Here is a 17,375-nt window from a genome sequence, read left to right on the forward strand (position 1 = left end):
AAGTAACTGTATAAGAAGATTTGCGGCTTACCTATAGATCAATGGCCAACATATGTCCTAACATCATCTGGCGTTTTGACCTTTGTTTTTCTGGGTGCCTAGTACTAAGGTACCAGATGTCTCTGTGAACCTATGTACCTACGGTATATCAATAATATTGAACCTCGAAGTCTAGCTTACAAGTTTCTTCCTGCAAGTTTCCGGCTTCCGCTTGCCGCACTAAATATACTAGAGAAGGATATTTCTCATTCAATCTGTTGTAATTAGCTAAGGCCCTATTCAGGAGTCTCTCAGCGTCATTTACTCTTCGGCGATCTGGATAATCTCAGTGGTGCTACCCTAGGAGATGGCCCACGAGAAACAGGGGATCTCCAAGCCCGGTCCAACCCGCGTCTTTCTCGAGAGGGGCTATGAAAGAGATAGACATGTAGTCCATATAGTAGAGTTAATATATTGTATATATTAATATATTAGCACCTGGGATTAGCCATTTCTTCCAATACATACTTTTGTGAAATGCCCCGTCAAATCATGGCCGTCAAGATAAACACTCTTCAAAATACTTTAAATAGTGTAGCCTCTCTCGGCAAGGACTGCATGTGTGACTCTGTTACTAACATCAAAAAACATAGTACTACGCTCTTTCATTGATATACCAAATTACAAAGATATATATAGTTCTACATTTAATATTACTCTAATACTAACTCCTATACTTCAATTGCGTCTTTTCAAATTTCACTCACTTTGACTAGCATGCTTTTGGAAGCAATCTTGATGGATAGATCAGCCAGGGGAACCGCGCTAAGTAGTTCAAATACTGATATGTCAGACTGCAGCTCCTTCTTTGTGTGATTCCGGATTTCGACGGCTTTTAATGAGTCCACTAATCAAAGTAAGCTTCCATTGAATGCACATGAAGAAAAATAAAGACTCAACTTACCCCCAAATTCAGGAAGTGGCTTGCTTGCGTCTACGTCTTCCGCATCGATCCCAATAGCGGCTCCGATCAGGGATTTGAGGACACTCTCCACAACCACAGCCGCCTCGGCCTGGCTGGCAGCATTAGATAGTCTTTCGATGACGCTCGGACCCTTGCTAGCGCCGTCTACATCGGCCACTGGAGCATCTAGTAGGCGGTGGACGAACTTCTGATCCCTGAGAAAGCTAGCTGTAGCATCTTGGTGAACAAACTCATCCCCGAGTCCTAGGACTACATTGGCGGGAATCGAAACACCATTAGCAGTTGTTGCCCGTGCAACTGTACCCACAGCCACTTTGAGTTCATCAACGGTACAGCGCAAGCCAGTCCATCCATGAGAATATCTGCCGAGATAATCTTCTAGCTCTCCGAACTCGCCGGATGAGGTAAAATGGGATGAGTCGACCACAAGGCCAACGTCAATACTTGTTGCTGCGATGCCCAGGTGCTTATTAGCATAGACAGCAAGGGCGTCCTCGAAAGTATTCCCCGCGGCATAATTCGCCTGGGCAATATTTCCGATGACACCGGTGATCGATGAGAGCAGAATGAATAACGGGTTCGTTTCAGGAGACAACTGAGAGAGCAGGTTTTGGGAGCCTCGAGTTTTCGGCTGGAAAGCTCGAGTCCATTTATCAAATGTCATGTTATCAAAAATTGAATCCTGTCACTTGGTTAGCGCAAGCTGTGGGTTGTAATATGGAAGCTTGGTGGTCTTACCCCAAGAACCATGGCAGCTTGAATTATGCCTCTAATGGCTCTCCCTTGTTTTCGCAACGTATCAAAAACTCCCTTTACGGCTTCAGCGTCGTTGACGTTGCACTTGAATGCCTCAGCATTGCAGCCACGCCGGCGAAAGCCCTCCAGGTCTTCTTCGTTCTTTGCTCCGCCAGAGCGAGAGAGGAAAACGAGATGTTTGGCACCATGATCAATCAGCATGGACGCGAGTCCCAAGCCAAGCGCGCCTAAGCCACCAGCAAGCACATACGTACCATCACTATGCAATTGAAGTGGTGCTGCAGGGGGTGTCACGGTGAGAACTTCATCGTTTGCAGAAATGGATACCACCATGCTCTCACTCTCCTCCTGGATTTGAACTGTGCTAATGCTTGCCAACTGGCTCACTGGGATCGTGCGAGTCACGGGGCTGATGAGTTGTTTTGGGTCGCCAAAAGCGGCCTGGAACAGCTCTGTGACCAGCGCCGGACGTGATTTCCGTACAAGTTCCATGTTGACGCGTAACAGCGAGGCATTTCGCTTCGAGAGAGGCAGAACAATATCACAGCCTACGCCGACATCCAGGAAGGATCCCGAGTCGGCGAGAACAGAGAGGGACGGGATGACAGCGTCTGTGAGGGTCGAAGCGAATATAACGTCCACTCCTGCACCGCGGGTACGTTGTCTGATAGCAGAGATGAAATAAGTAAGAGCCGAATCGAAGACTTGTGATGGGGAGAGACCGTATGTCCCGACGAGCAGATCCCTTGCCGAGCTGGACGACACAAGAGCATACAGCTCGGCCCCGACAGACCGGGCAAGCTGAACGGCAGCAAGTCCAAGGCTGCTCTCGGCGTCGTGGATTAGAATACGGTCACCAGCGCCTAAGCCAGCCAGTGTTCTCAAGGCGTACTGGGCTGTAACGAGGCCGGAAGACAGAGCCGCGGCTCCTTCACCAGACATGTGGGAAGGCAACGCCGCCACATTCCGGACATTCTGGCGAACACGGGACTTCAACGAACCTACTCCAAGTGCAATGACATGCTGTCCAACAGAGAGAGACTTGACATTCGCCCCGCAGCTCAAGATCTTGCCAACTATCTCATTAGCCAAAACTAGTCCTCCCGATATGGTTGCGAAGTCGACTTCGATTTCCACCTCATCCGTATCGAGAGGGCGACTTGCACTCTCATCCTCGACCCAGAGGTTTGAGTCTTGACTAAACGTAAGCATGCTGCTATGGCCACGAATATTCGTCAACCTAGGCTCAGCAACTCCGCTGTAGTGCATCAGCTCGCCCTCCAAACCAACAGCATCAACTGCTCGGGGGACGTGAATAGCGCCGTGGAGTTCGGCAAACTCTGTCTCGGCATCCTCATACAGGGAGGCGCTCCAGACCCGGGCCACGAGCTCCGAGCTGCGCGGCCGCTTGATATCGAATGCAGGTGAAAGATCCAGGTGTGAAATGGTAGCCAGTGGGTATTCGTTTCGCATCACGCGCAACAAGCCCTGGGCCGGTGCAAACTCAACGCCGCCAGACCACGATTCAAGCTGGCCACCACGAGTAATCCAAAACAGGTTCTTGACAGACGATACGAGGGACTTGAATGCGGCCAAGTCTTGATCGCCCCAAGAGTAAATGAAAGGCGATTCAACTTCCAACAGCGAAATTACATGCTTGTCAGTGAGCTGCTCTACAACATCGGCAGAAAAGCCGGTCGAACCAGCCGACACCCCTCGCAGTAGGAGGCTCTTGCGGAGGTTCGAGGCTAGCTCGAGCGCCATAGGCGAAGCCGATGATGGCAGGAGAATATGAACTTCGGCCGGTACATCAGAGGCTTCTTTGGGGGATATCAAAGCCGTCAATAAGCCTTTCTCAGAGCCGAGAACATTGGTGAATCCAGCGGCTTCCAATGACGTCTTAGCCATTGCTACTTTCGACGCTTCAGTAACAACTACGAGTCTGCAATGTGCAGACAGACTCTTCTTCACTGCTTGAAGTAAGTCTGATTGCCCTTCGACGACATCAGACCCAACCAGCAGAGAAGCGTCGTAAGTATGAGATTCCAGCATGATTAAACTCTCCTTCTCATTCAATAAGGTGATATCAGAGCTGATTCCTGCCGAAATCAAGTCGTCCTGGACGGATGCACACGTGGCCATGACACTGAGGCTCTTGATCCCCGGCTTCTGTCCCACGCGCGTTTGGACGGCACGCAGAATACTCTTCGCGTCTTCGGACGCCTGGTCCACGACAACGAGGAGACGGTGAATGGAACGCTTGTGAAGGATACGATCGACCCAAATGCAAAGAGCATCAGTAGCCGTGCTGGCAGCAGTTGTGGCGGCCGCGAATTCATCATCGGCTTGGACGAAATCGACATCATCAGCCCATTTGATTTGCGCGCACTTGTTCTGGTAGGTAGTAGCACTCTTGGATCCTCCTTCTCCGGAGCTGACCGTGCGCAAGGTGAAGTTCTTGACCACGAACTTGGGTTCAGACCAAGTCTCGTCTGTCACAATCAAATCCCCTACAGTTTCATGTCCATCAGTGGACTTGCTAACCAGATGACCGTAGCCATCAAAGCGGCTGTTGGCACCATGGGGCTGCTCAGCAGCCACCCACATCTCCTCAATATGATAGGGAACAGAAGCCTCGGTCACAGGTTTGCCTCCGTTAAAGGCAGCCAGAACCAGATGGAAGATGGCGTCCATGGTGGCGGGATACATCACATGAGGATATTCAAAGTTGTTTGGCATGCATGATGCTGTATCAGGGATGATGACAGTCCCGTACGACGCCTTCTCAGACGCAACGGCGGTGAGTGAGATAACGTTGCGGAACAGAGGCCCATACTGCATGCCAATTCCTTCAAGATGACGATAGAAGGACTCAACCTCAACATTCTCCGCATCCTTTGCTGAAACGAGCCTCTTAAATACATCTAGCTGCTCGATCCAAGCCGGATCAGCTTCAGAGCTCTCAATCTCGCTCGTGCCTTCAGAGTAGTCTAGCTTCACTTGACCGAAGCAATGTTTGTCCCACGATATTCCCGTGGTAGTAGAGAATACTGTGAATCGAAACTGGCCTGACACAGTGTCACTGGGAAGCAAGCTTAGCCGCGTCTCAACAGCCGCGTCGTCACCGCTGGTGATGAGCAAACCACGCTCAAAGTTGACTTCGCTAAAGCGGAAACCTCGGACTTTTCTATTGGAGTCTGCCATCTGCAAAGCACCTTCCAACGCCATCACAAGCATTCCGGCTGCAGGATAAAGAATCGTGCCCGTTATCTTGTGGTCCTCTATCCAAGGGTTCTCAGATATACGAAGATTATTTCTCCAGCGAGGCTCCAAGCTGTTTTGCATATGCTCGGGCACACCCAACAGATCCGTTCTAGGGGCCTTGGGAAATCGCATCGATTTGGCAATGAAAGACTCGTGCCAAAAACTACGACTGTGGTTCCAAGGATAAGGTGGGAGATCCGTCAAAGCCTTGGGGACGACGTGTCCAGGAAGTGGACCAATTTCGTTCACCTCTACGAGGTTGATGTCGGCACCAATGGCCCAGATGTTCCCGGCAACTTTGATGGAGGTATCGATGGCGTCCTTACCACGCAGCAGCATGGAGAGATAGGGAGCGTCCTTGGCAGACTTATTACTACCAGTGGAAACACTCTGCTGGACAGGTCCCTGGAGTGCGGAGTGCGGGCCGATCTCGATAAATGCCCCCCATTTTACTGGAATCCGTCGAACGGACCCCGAACCTTGCTCCGTATAAGATGTTATTGCCGCTACCGCGGTAGCAAACTCCACCGGAGCACACATGTTGGATACCCAATACTTCGCATCGAGTTCCTGGTGCGACTCAACCGGCTTGCCAGTGAGCGATGAGAACATGATGGTATGACCATTGCCTGGCAAGGTGCTAATTTGGCCTAGCTTTTCGTGATAGCCATCTGCAACTTTGCGAATATGAGGTGAGTGATACGCAGTTGTAACCTTTAGCTTTCGAGCAAACTTTCCGTCACCCGAGATGGAGGACTCGAGCGAGTCAATCGCCTCAACATCGCCCGACAAGGTGACACTTGAAGGGCTGTTTACACATGCTACAACAGCAGAGCCCTGAACGGCCAGCCTGTCCAAGTACACCTGCGCCTCTGCGCGTGAAATCCCAGCGGCCATCATGGCACCTTTCGTCGGTACCTGCTCGGAGCTTAAACCACGACAGTATGCGATTCGTACAGCTTCTTCGTGCGAGATATACGCAGCTGCATACGCCGCACCAATTTCACCACTGGAGTGGCCAACCACGGCCTTGGGTATTACTCCCCATTGGCGCAAGACGTCCACTAAAGCGACCTGTAGAACAGTACAGAGGGTTTGACTGTACTCGGGCATTGCGATTTTAGAATCTTCCGTCTTCTGCAACTCTTCGACAGCATCCCATGAACATCCCAGAGATTTAAGATGATCTCGGGACCTATAAACGCTGTTGCGGAAAATGGAGTTACTGAACAGCTGGGTACCCATGGCAGCCCACTGGGCACCTTGGCCCGTGAAGACAAAGACGAGGTTGCCATTGTCTTTACGCGAGGATCTCTTGAGCTTGGGGAGCCCCGCAGCCAGTTGCTCGCTCAGCTCTGTGAGGCTCGAGGCTGCCACGAAAGATCGAAAATCATGATGTGATCTTCTGGAGAAGAGGGTGTAGGCGAGGTGTGAAAGGAAATTCGCCTCTTGCTTTTGAAGCCCACGTGCTGCGATATGGGTTGCATATTGTGAAGCCAACCGTTCGATGCCAGTCTTATCCTTAGCACTGAATACAAAGACCATCTTCTTGTCGATGTGCTGTTCATTGGGTGTCAGTGTGCCGGTTCCTGGAGTGCTGTAGCTGGAGTCGGTCTCATTCCAGTCATCGGACGGAACTGTGGCATGGTTACCAATCATGCCACGGTTCCTCATATAGTGGTATGCATCATCCGAGATGACATGGGCATTGGCACCGCCGAACCCAAATGAGTTCACGCTGATTCGACGCTGGCCCCGGCCCGGCCACCTCATGGTCTCACTCGGGAGAGCGAGGTTCCATTCCTCCAACTTGAGCTTCGGGTTCAAGTCTTGGACGCCGTATGTGGGGACTAGCTTGCCCTTCTCAAGGCAAACAATGGATTTGAATACACCTGCGAGTCCGGAGCAGCCTTCAGTGTGGCCCACACTTGGTTTAATGCTGCCCACCCACAGAGGGCTGAGGCCTTGCGTCTTTCGTGCAAGTCCAATGGTGTTTGCAATGGCGGTCATCTCAATAGGGTCACCTACTGGGGTACCAGTGCCATGGCTCTCGAAATACTGGGTAGACGCCAAAGGCAACCCGGCTTCCTCATATGTCTTGCGAATGAGCTCAGCCTGCGCCTCGGGGCTAGGTTGCGTAATACTGACGGTTTTGCCATCTGCGTTAACACCAGTATTGCGGATGACGGCACGTATTGTGTCCCCATCTCGAAGAGCGTCCGATAGGCGCTTGACCACGAGACAGCCTATCCCTTCTCCTCTTCCATAGCCGTTTGCCCGGGAGTCAAAGGTATGGGAGATGCCTTCGGAGCTAAGCATATGCATAGCTGAAAGCTGGTGCATGGTGTTTGGGTTAATGATAAGGTTAACACCTGCGACCAAACTCTGTTTTTTTGGAGAGACACCATGTTAGCTGCCCATTGCTTCGGGATTCACAGCCAAGATTGTTGCGAGATGGGGAATGCCAGGGCCTGAGCTCACCATGTTGGTTTCCCGGAGTTTGAGCGATTGACACGCCAGGTGCAGTGCGTATAGACTGGATGAGCAAGCGGTATCAACTAGTGGCATCGTCAGAACAAATGACAACTATACCAAAGGAAATAGATCTCACGAGTCAGACTAGGTCCCTTTAATCCATAGAACCAGGATACCCGGTTCGCCAGCATTGCCTCGCTTGTTGCTGAGGCAGCCGCGTGGCCCAAGTCATAGATATCGTGCAATGATATCATTTCATAATCGTTTGTCATGCATCCGACATAGCAGCCGGTTTCTGTGTTGAACAAATCTTCCACTTGGATTCCCGCTAAACACAAACAGCTCTTAGTTAACCAAGACTCCCTTTCGCGTTTCACAACCTCGACTAACCATTCTCTATACTTTCATAGCTGACTTCCAGTAGAAGTCGTTTCATAGGGTCCAAAGACGCCGCCTCCTTCGCAGTTGTGGAGAAGAACGGGGCATCAAATTTACCGACATCCTCTTGTAGGAAATACCCGTGCTTCACTGCGAGCTATTTGATCGGTTTAGCATTTATCAAGCATAGAGCGTACGCATGAGAGATTGACTCACGCCACCCTTGCGGTCTGGATCTGGGTGATGCCACAAGTCGCCGTTCCATCGGTCTTCTGGTACTTTGCAGTGTCCCGTCTTCTCTTTGCTAATCATATCCCAGAGGTCGCCAAGAGCTGAAACCTGGCCTGGCAGGCGACACGCCGCGCCAATGATGGCGATGGGTTCTTGTTTGTCTTGAGGAAACATGATGGGGTAAAGCGGAAAATTAGTTTGGAAATTAGTTGCTGATACTCATTTGTTTAAATCGTGTGTTCTCGTCGAGATAATCGCTTCACGTCACGACCGGCTGCTTAGATATATGCTTGATGAAGCCCTGGGAAACTCTTCAGACACACTCAGTCTTTTACGAGGATGCAGAGAAAGTTTCGAAGCCACTGCCTATACAAATAGTGTGCCGTGAATGTCGTCCCGAGAGACACTAAAGCCTCCTCGGAGTTGATGATGACAGTGTTATGTGGAATCAAGACGGGTCTCAGAACATGAACAACTCTGACTACGGAACACCATTCAAAGGCACTTGGACCGATTGGAATGTTCACCTCAAACGGAAGGTGTAGCAACATCTACTACAACTTTCAATCTAAACGAACGTTCAAATCGGTCCAAGTCCGTTGAGAAGTTTCGGCCGAAAGTGGTGAGACGGAATGCCAAATTGGGTCACAACCGTGTTTTCTCGGACATTCAAACGACCCGCCTCGGAACGGCCGACTTGAGGCTTGCTTTTATTTCCTATATATAAAACTTTGCTTATGTGAGTGAGATCATGTACATACATTGCAGTTTAGCTTCCACCGACTGCAGTATGCAGTAACCAACACGCACGCCAATCTTATTGCCTCGTAAGCGCAGTAATATGCGCATCCTTTGTCTACACGGCGTCGGCAGCTCAGGCTCTGTGCTCGAGAGTCAGCTCGATGCCTTTGTCAAGGCCTCCGATCCAAGCTATGAGTTTGTCTACGTAGATGGCGCTTACCCATCTGCAAAAGGCCCAGGTACACCGTTCACCACTCCCCTTTTGATCCTGACTAGTCACTGACATGGTGCTACCCCTACCAGCCAATGTGCTAGGAGGGATGCGGTATTGTGCTGCGGCTCAGGATTTCGTCCTATGAAGAATGGGCTAACGGATTGAAAATCACAGGGATGGAAGCTGTCGATGACGATGAGCCCTGCTGGTCACATACAGAAAGCTACACCCCCGAGCTCATGGCTCAGGCGTTGGAGAACCTTCAGGCTACCATCGACGACCTGGGTCCATTCAACTGCGTCATTGGATTTAGTCAAGGAGCAGCCATAGCTGTATCACATCTGCTTCTTCAGCAGCTGCAGGGTGTGGCTCCATCATTCGAGTTTGCGATCTTCTTTTCCTCTGTGCTAGCCGTGCCCCCCGATTCGAGGTATGCCGAGGGGGCCATAGAAAAGCTCATCAGCCGCAAGCTAGACTTTGCCGCTGCCGTCGACCTAGGTGATCTGACGGCCGATGAACGCGTTCTGGCCGACGTCCTCATTCGCGTCATAAGACCGGCCCAGAACCACAACGCCATGCTCCCTGACTTCGATCTCGATGTCTACTCGCGCGGCGATGGAGCCCAGGCGCCCAGAATCTTGGTCCCAGCTTTGGTAGATGAAAAGCTTAGCATACCGACCGTGCACGTAACTGGCAAACGAGACGCAGACTTTATGAAAGGTATGTCAGAGGTCAGTCGCGGGCTGTGTGATGAGCGCATGATGAAGATCCTGGAGCACCCTGGAGGGCATCAGCCCCCCCAGGACGCCTTGTCTGTCAGAGCAGCCGTGGGAGCCATGGAATGGGCCATTCGGCAGGCACAGAGGAAAAATATGTATTAAGATTGATTGTTCTACTACCACCGACGTGTGGTTCTAAGAGTTGACTTCTATTCCCCCCCCCTTTTTTTTTGAAGTTTATTTTTATCTGTGTTTTTTTTGTATGTTTTATTTTGTATCTTATTTTTATTTTATTTCTGACTATTTTTGGTTTTATTTTTTTTCATTTTCCTTTTTTTTTTATATATAAGTTATATTCATTATCAAGAGGGTCAGTAAAGTTGCAATAGCTAGGTCAGAGGAAGGCTACGCCCCAGCCTTTGATATATATATATATATATATATATAGTTTTTGGGGCTTTTCATTATTCACCAAAGTAGTATCCCTCTCCGGCTGCTTCGTTGACTACGCATGCCACCGCTCTATTCAGTCTTTTCTCTGTTTCAGATATCAAGGCGTGCTCTTCATATTTGCTTGTCCCAGCTTTTAGTTTCTCCAGCCAGCTCCGAAGCTGTTTGACTTGCACCGACACAATGCCTCGCAGGACTTCTTGGCGCTCATTGTCATCGTGTATGCTGTAGGCGGAATACCACATCTCATCCGCTGTCCTCGATGATTCCCTCTTCCTGCTGTTTGGCGCTATAGTTATGGTCTTCGCGTAGGACTTGACGACGTTCTCGCCGAGTGTCCCAAGACACTGGGCCGCCACGACCTTGAACGCTCTATTTTCGGTAACCGAATCGCATCGCTCACACTCAATAAGGTTTCCGAAGGTGTCCAATCCCTGCCGAAAATGTTTCAAGAGGGTATCCAGAGGTCCATGCTCCATTCTTGCGTTAATCTCGCCGAGCTCCACCAAGAAACGTGCAGCTCCATGCAAACAGTCGCATCTATCTTCTCCGTAGCTGGAGCCGTCCCTTCCACCTTGGACCTTGGAGTTCTCGGCAATTGCGAGGTTATTACAATTGGCTGGCTTTGGCTGGTTCATTAGGCAAGAGTCCCCGGCCAGAGCGGACCAAGGATCATCTGATGAAAACGACGATGCACTGCTGTGCGAAGTTGAACTACGCGTGGGCATGTTTCGTGCTTCAATCTTTAGCCCGCATGACTGGCGGGAAGAGTAGCCTGTGAAAGACGTTAGCCATGTCCATCTGGTCAGTGCCTCGTTCCTTTATGGAGGAATAGCCGCAATTACACTCAGGAACGTTGTTACTTGCCTTGGTTGCTAGAGCACGTTTCATCTGGTAACAGTATATTAAGTAACTCTTGGATGTCGCCTTGTTGGATATGGCTAATGTCGTCATGGTCACCAAACAAAGGCGACGAAGACGGCGGAGTACTAAAGTCTATCCCAGAGAGCCATCGTGCATTATCTGTGAATTCGTTCCAGTTGGAGCATGAAGGCTTGTTCTGGAGTTGCTCCGGATCGACGTCAGCAAACACATTGTCAGTCACCGTCCGGCCGTCGCCATTCTTGGATTCCGTGATTTCGCCCGAGTTCCAAGATGTGCCATTGGTTTCATCGCCCATCTCATAGTTGACTATCACATCTTGAGGCTTGCTGGAGTCCCACATGCCCTCATCCGGCGGCTGCACAGTCTGTATAGCTTCCTTTCTAGCCGCCGGTTTCCTTTTCCTGCTCTCACGCGGCGCATACCTGCACTTGGCTCCCGTCGCAACACATCTTGTGCAACCTGACGAGTCGCCACTACATTTTATCTGCGGTTGGTGGCACAATCAATTCAGTCCGTTCTCTGCTCGGAAGAAACATTATTCAAGACCTGTGCCTCATACCTTTCTAATCCTACAATACTCGCATGAGATGTGCACCTTGGGTCGCTTGGTACGACTAAGTGCAGATTCCAAGTCGGCATTTTCTACAAAAGTAAATGTAGCATTCTGCTTCGTATTAAACAGCGACCCAAACATCATGCGACGCCGTCCTCGCTGGTCCTCGATTGCTGAGCTTCGATTCCGCCAGATCCCTCAGCCCAGCCGCCCAAGAACAAGAAGTGGAAGAAAAAGTGATGGACAAAGGGAGAAAATCAGAATATAAAACAAGTGTAAGAACGACAAGTAGATCGAAGACTGAGGGAGCCGCGCCGCAGAGAGAACAGAATAAAGGACGGCACTGGCTTTCCCTCGAAGTCATCTATATACATGTAGATCAACTCGCCCGCGATGCCCCACTCCCGGGAGAGATCCCTGGCTCAAAGCCTGCGGGCTGTAGGATCGTCAGCAAGCAATGGCTTGGTTTGGTTTGGTGTATTTCACGCCACCAGCAAGAGATGTCGGAACGGTAATAAGAGGCACATAACTAAAACAGTGGTGGTCTGGGCACCGGACACTTTACAAAGATACCCTGGATATTTCCAATTAGCAAGAACAACTTGAAAGCTTATATAAAATCACAAAACATATAAAGAATATTGTTCAACTAATTGAATAGTAGTACATACACTTGCAAGTGGTCACGGTTACGCTACATCTACATACGTGCTGGAGCGAAATGCAAAGCACATGTTAATTTAAGTGGACGGCGGTAACCTGACAACATGAACGAGCAGAGCAAGTTTCCCTCCCCTGGATACCTGCTCGTAAGAGCTAGAGTCTCCCGGGGCTTACTTACCGTTATCCTTATTTGAAATCCGATCTAAAAGCGGGTCGGTTTGGAATCATGCGTGAAAGAATCTGTGATCGAGCCGCATTTGCAGGGCACTTTTCGTCCGAAGTAAGGGCTACAAGCATACTAAATGCAAATATAAAGTAGCTAATATGTAGTGTGCAGGGGCAAGGCTCGGATCGGAACAATCAAATAGTTGCAGCCACACCTACACCTACATGTAGTCAAATGGATGGCGCAAGCCCTATCCGCATAAGCCCAACCACAGCACGACTGAGTCCCGCTTCTAACTACATGTAGGAAGCTTCCAACGAAGTCTTCTAAGAAACGGGATAAAAGCGGGTGGCTTATGACTACTCCCTCGTATGGCTTAGGCTTTGTACTGTTCCGTTAGGTACGGTACATAGATTTCATCCGTCCGAGAGGAGTGAAAGGGGGGGGGGGGGGGGGGGGCAGGTCGGCCGAATGGGAGTGCGTGAGACTCATTCGGTCGAATGCCTCTGACATTTGGCAATCGTTGCTGCTGTTGTCAATCATGGTTTTATTCGGTCGAAGACAACATTTAAACAGGATACCTCCTAAGGCGAGAGTAATTTGGTTTCTGGTTATGGATTGTACTTCTGAACAATATTAGGCCAAAAATGCAAACGCAATCAGACTCGTCAGAGAAGCAGGGGACGACTCCAAGTGTTGAGCGACGTTCGAGCACTGAAGTGTCTAATTCGGAACCTGGAGCCGAAGATGACGCAGTTCGCAACACGGCAGTTCTTACTGCGGACGAAGAGCATCCTCATGGTGCCCGCCTAGCGGCTATAGTCGTCTCACTCATGCTCTGCATGTTTTTAGTTGCACTTGATAATGTTAGTCACTTGTTTCGCCATGGGTTACCACATTTTTGACGAAAGCACATCTTCAGACTATAGTCGGCACGGCTATCCCCAAAATCACGGACGAATTCCACGACTTGAACAAAGTCTCGTGGTATGGCTCGGCGTATTTCATGACTTTCGGCGGTGGTAGGTTACCGACACAATTCTTTCTAATTGGCGTACTAACTACTTGCTACAGAGTTCCTCTCCTTCAACCAATCCACGAGCGATTCATATTGAGACCTAAATCCATGTCGACTCGGAATGTCTAATGATTATAGGTTTCCAATCGTTCTGGGGAAAGTTTTACAAGTATTTTCCAATCAAACTTTGGTTTCTTGTTGCTGTACTCATCTTCGAAGTGGGCAGCCTCATCTGCGGCGTGGCTCAAAACCCTACCGCCCTAATTGTTGGCCGAGCCATCGCTGGCTTGGGGGGGTCTGGAGTTTTGGTTGGCGTTTACACTATCCTTGGTCTTGCTGCACCACCAGAGAAGCGTCCACAGCTATTGGGATTTACTGGAGCAACTTATGGCATTGCTGCCGTCTTGGGTCCACTCGTCGGAGGGGCCTTCACTGATAAAGTCACATGGCGATGGGTAAGAAGAGAATCTATTCAGCTATCACGGCTATTGCTAAAAGCCAAACAGTGTTTCTACATCAATCTACCGTTGGGGGGGCTGGCCGCTGTGGGGTTCTTCTTGTTTTTCAAGACCCCAAGTGCTGCAACCCCGGCAAAAGCAACGCTGAAAGAGAAAATCTTGCAAATGGACCTCATCGGAGCAGTCTTGATGATGGGATTGATCATTGCATATATCTTGGCGTTGCAGTACGGTGGCCAAACACACTCTTGGAAGAGCAGCCCGGTCATAGGGCTGCTAGTTGGCTGTTTTGTCATCTTTCTGTCTTTTGTAATTTGGGAAATATGGCAGAAAGAACGTGCAATGATTGTTCCACGACTAGTAAGTCATAATCCCAAGTTTATCTTGTCTCTTCTAATTCAAACTCATAATGGTAAACACAGTTTATGAAACGCTACATCAGCGTGGGATCCATCTTCGTGTTCTTCTTCGGCGGTGCCTATTTCACCGTCCTTTACTATCTCCCAATCTACTTTCAAAGTGTCTTCAACAACAGCCCGCTCGAATCTGGTGTCAAAATGCTCGCACTCATCATACCGCTCACCATTGCTGCCATTGTACAGGGATTTGCATTATCCAAAGTGGGTATCGTGCCTCTATTCTGGATCATAGGAGCAGCTCTGGGAACTGTCGGCTGCGGCCTATTGTATACCTTTAATACAGATACGCCTACCGGTAAATGGATTGGCTATCAAATTATTGTTGGATTCGCTGTGGGCTGGACATTGCAGATTTCATTATCAAACGCACAAGTCCATGCTTCACCAGAGGACATGTCCCAAGCGACAGCCATTGTTAATTGTGAGTCCTTGCCTAATGTAATTAGGTTGTGAGGTGTGCCTTCTAACTTGAGCTCAGTCTTCACAACAATTGGTGGAGCATTCTTCCTCTCAGCATCACAATCTGCCTTCAACAATCAGCTGATTAAAACTTTTGCTGTAAAACTCCCCGAGATCAATCCAGCTATAGCGCTTGGGACAGGTGCAACACAAATCCGCGAGATCTTTACGGCTTCACAAGTACCCATTGTCATCGATGCTTACATGACCAGTCTGAAGGATGTATTTGCAATAACAATTGCGGCCTTTGGTTTCGCCACTATCATTGGCTTCTTCGGTAGCTGGAGGAAACTCCAGAGTGATGAGCTAAAGAAGGCTGCTGGTGGGCCTGCATAAATGCCTCCATATCGCCAGCATATATAAAAGACGTCTATCCTTCAGTTATGTCCTTGGAATTATAAGGAACTACAGAGGCTGGAATGAAGACATACTAATTGTGGGGGGAATAAAAGCCTGATCCTAAGAATGGAGTTTCTGCTTGGACGTTTGCATAAGTGATAGGATCTAGCTAGGTTGTTATACTAAATATTAAATATTTACATAATTAAGCTACGGTTCTCTACGTGAGACTAGTGTAATTCCATTCTTCAGCCTCAGTGCTATTAAGCAGCTGCTCACCGGCTCCACGCATTAGCGAATTAAAAAAAGCAGTATCAAAGCCTTGAAACACCCAGTCTTCCACATCAGTAGTAGCATCCGTTATCGTGTGGTCTGGTGTTGGAAGTTCACCCGAAGAGCCCTCGGTAACATCTTCCTCGGATTGTGAAACTGATGATGTTCCACCTGCGAGAGCGGCGGCGGCGTTTGGCGTTGAAGTATCGCGCCTTGTCTCGCGGCCATCTCCTGGCGTTCTGACATGGATAGATCCAAAGCCACCAATTGTCACCCCATCACAGGGCACTCGCTCCTGTTCCAGGTCTGAGGGTGCCATTGAGATGCCGTCTTGCGAAATTCTGATGGCGCCGACGTACGGCACCTTTATAAACATGACATACTTATCGTCCCATTGGCCACTATATAAGTGTCTATCTGCCAGCCTGGCCTCCATGTCTAACAAAGTCTCAAGGAGGGCAGCGCATTTTGCTGCGAGAACATCTTCATGCATTTCTGACATGGATTCCATGCTTACAAGAGCTTGTTTAACAGTTGCTCGATCTCCCGGCCGCTGGTGTGCGAGCAGGTTTTCTGTGCCTTTGCTATATTGGCTTAAGATGTGGGCCAATATCAATGTCATGCCCGCAATTAGAGTCACAAACTCGCCTAGCTTACAGCCGGCTGTGACCGGTTTGAAGGTACAAAGTATAGTCTGCCGGATCAAAATCTCACGGCTGGCGTGGGCGCAAGCGATTCTCGAATATATCCTTTGTGAGACGTGTATGGGGTTCAGCATATAAGGTAGGTGAAGCTGGATTAGTAACGAGTAATAATGCATATGGTCCCAAAGTCGCCGAGTTTCGTAGAAAGCCTCTGCCGAGTTTGGGTCGAAACCCGCAAGATCCAATGTGCGCCAGAAAGCAGGTTGTAATTGTCCAGAAACTCTCAAGAGATCTTGATCTATCTCTTGTGTCAGCTCAAGGGCCTTATGGGAAGTATTTATCTGGTTTCGTTCGATGATCTTCCGCGCTAGACACGAAACAAGCATGCTGAAGTTACCGTTTTCAACAGCGTGGTGTATCGCCTCCGAGATTGTGAAGTCGGCACCGCTGCTGCTTGCAGGTAGGCCCAGTAGCAAAGATAAAAACTGTTCCATGGAAACCACAGAAATCCACATGAACGCAGGATCATTATCGTTCTGCCGATTGATGGCTTTGAAGCGGTGATGACCTGAACGATGCAACCCCAACAACTGAGCCGTCATAACGGCTCGGCGCAGTGTCATCCAAGATCTTCGAATATTGCCTTTGTCTATATGATAAAAACATTCGAACATGAGGTTTTCAAGACCCTCTAGCGTGTTCAGCAAGGCATCATTCGAATTTACGAGCCTGATGGCTGAATCTGCCAGCTGCTCCATAATGGCATGATGGTGTTTGGTGAGGCCCGGTATCGATTTTGTGGGAGACAAATGTTGCAACCCTGCTACAAAAAGCAGCATTTGCCTTGCCAACAGGATTGGGTTGCTTTCTGGATATAAGAGGTTGACTTCTGAGACGTGGTCTTTAGCTATTCCTCTCGGCCACGAGCTTCGTGGTTTAGAGCTGCATTGGTAGAAAAATATGGAGATGCCGCTAAGGTTATTAACCAGAATTTCAATATCTCTGTGAGGCGGCAGAGAGCTGAGGAGGGCCTGAGTGGCATTTGGGTATTGGGAAGCCTCTGATAAGAGAGCCTCACTAGATACTGATGTTGGCGACAACGTTTGTACTATCGGCCGACTTCGTGACTGCTCAGTTTGTATGCGATTTGATGACGACCTTTGCTTTATTCTACGATTAGTACACAATCCGAAGCGTGAGGTGCAAGGAAGACGGTAGCATCTACCTCAGAATGAGCGCCATTGTTGCTGAGCGTTTTAGATTCGGCAGCTATGTCTCTCTCCGCATCTCCCATATCTCCCTCTGC

General features: G+C 49.4%; 5 protein-coding genes across 5 annotated transcripts; 2 read left to right on the forward strand and 3 right to left on the reverse strand.

The window, feature by feature from the left end:
• Positions 1 to 731: 731 nt before the first annotated feature.
• T069G_07283 (KR domain-containing protein) lies at positions 732 to 8,242 on the reverse strand (the record flags this gene model as incomplete). The annotated part of the gene is made up of 9 exons (XM_056174493.1): positions 732 to 886; positions 944 to 1,213; positions 1,268 to 1,646; positions 1,703 to 6,844; positions 6,932 to 7,369; positions 7,466 to 7,542; positions 7,596 to 7,787; positions 7,850 to 7,994; positions 8,054 to 8,242. The coding sequence occupies 9 exons, from the start codon at positions 8,240 to 8,242 to the stop codon at positions 732 to 734; spliced, it is 6,987 nt and encodes a 2,328-aa protein (XP_056028072.1).
• A 667-nt stretch (positions 8,243 to 8,909) lies between these two features.
• T069G_07284 (serine hydrolase (FSH1) domain-containing protein) lies at positions 8,910 to 9,904 on the forward strand (the record flags this gene model as incomplete). Its single annotated transcript, XM_056174494.1, has 2 exons — positions 8,910 to 9,048; positions 9,198 to 9,904. The coding sequence occupies 2 exons, from the start codon at positions 8,910 to 8,912 to the stop codon at positions 9,902 to 9,904; spliced, it is 846 nt and encodes a 281-aa protein (XP_056028073.1).
• A 302-nt stretch (positions 9,905 to 10,206) lies between these two features.
• Positions 10,207 to 11,526, reverse strand: T069G_07285 (uncharacterized protein; the record flags this gene model as incomplete). The annotated part of the gene is made up of 4 exons (XM_056174495.1): positions 10,207 to 10,967; positions 11,038 to 11,133; positions 11,183 to 11,432; positions 11,500 to 11,526. The coding sequence occupies 4 exons, from the start codon at positions 11,524 to 11,526 to the stop codon at positions 10,207 to 10,209; spliced, it is 1,134 nt and encodes a 377-aa protein (XP_056028074.1).
• A 1,580-nt stretch (positions 11,527 to 13,106) lies between these two features.
• On the forward strand, positions 13,107 to 15,149 carry T069G_07286 (major facilitator superfamily domain-containing protein; the record flags this gene model as incomplete). Its single annotated transcript, XM_056174496.1, has 6 exons — positions 13,107 to 13,325; positions 13,382 to 13,481; positions 13,616 to 13,932; positions 13,984 to 14,295; positions 14,358 to 14,775; positions 14,833 to 15,149. The coding sequence occupies 6 exons, from the start codon at positions 13,107 to 13,109 to the stop codon at positions 15,147 to 15,149; spliced, it is 1,683 nt and encodes a 560-aa protein (XP_056028075.1).
• Positions 15,150 to 15,372: 223 nt separating this feature from the next.
• Positions 15,373 to 15,918, reverse strand: T069G_07287 (uncharacterized protein; the record flags this gene model as incomplete). Its single annotated transcript, XM_056174497.1, has 1 exon — positions 15,373 to 15,918. The coding sequence occupies one exon, from the start codon at positions 15,916 to 15,918 to the stop codon at positions 15,373 to 15,375; it is 546 nt and encodes a 181-aa protein (XP_056028076.1).
• Between the last annotated feature and the right edge of the window lie 1,457 nt (positions 15,919 to 17,375).

Source organism: Trichoderma breve, chromosome 4 (assembly GCF_028502605.1).
Source record: "Trichoderma breve strain T069 chromosome 4, whole genome shotgun sequence".
NCBI classification, from domain to species: domain Eukaryota; kingdom Fungi; phylum Ascomycota; class Sordariomycetes; order Hypocreales; family Hypocreaceae; genus Trichoderma; species Trichoderma breve.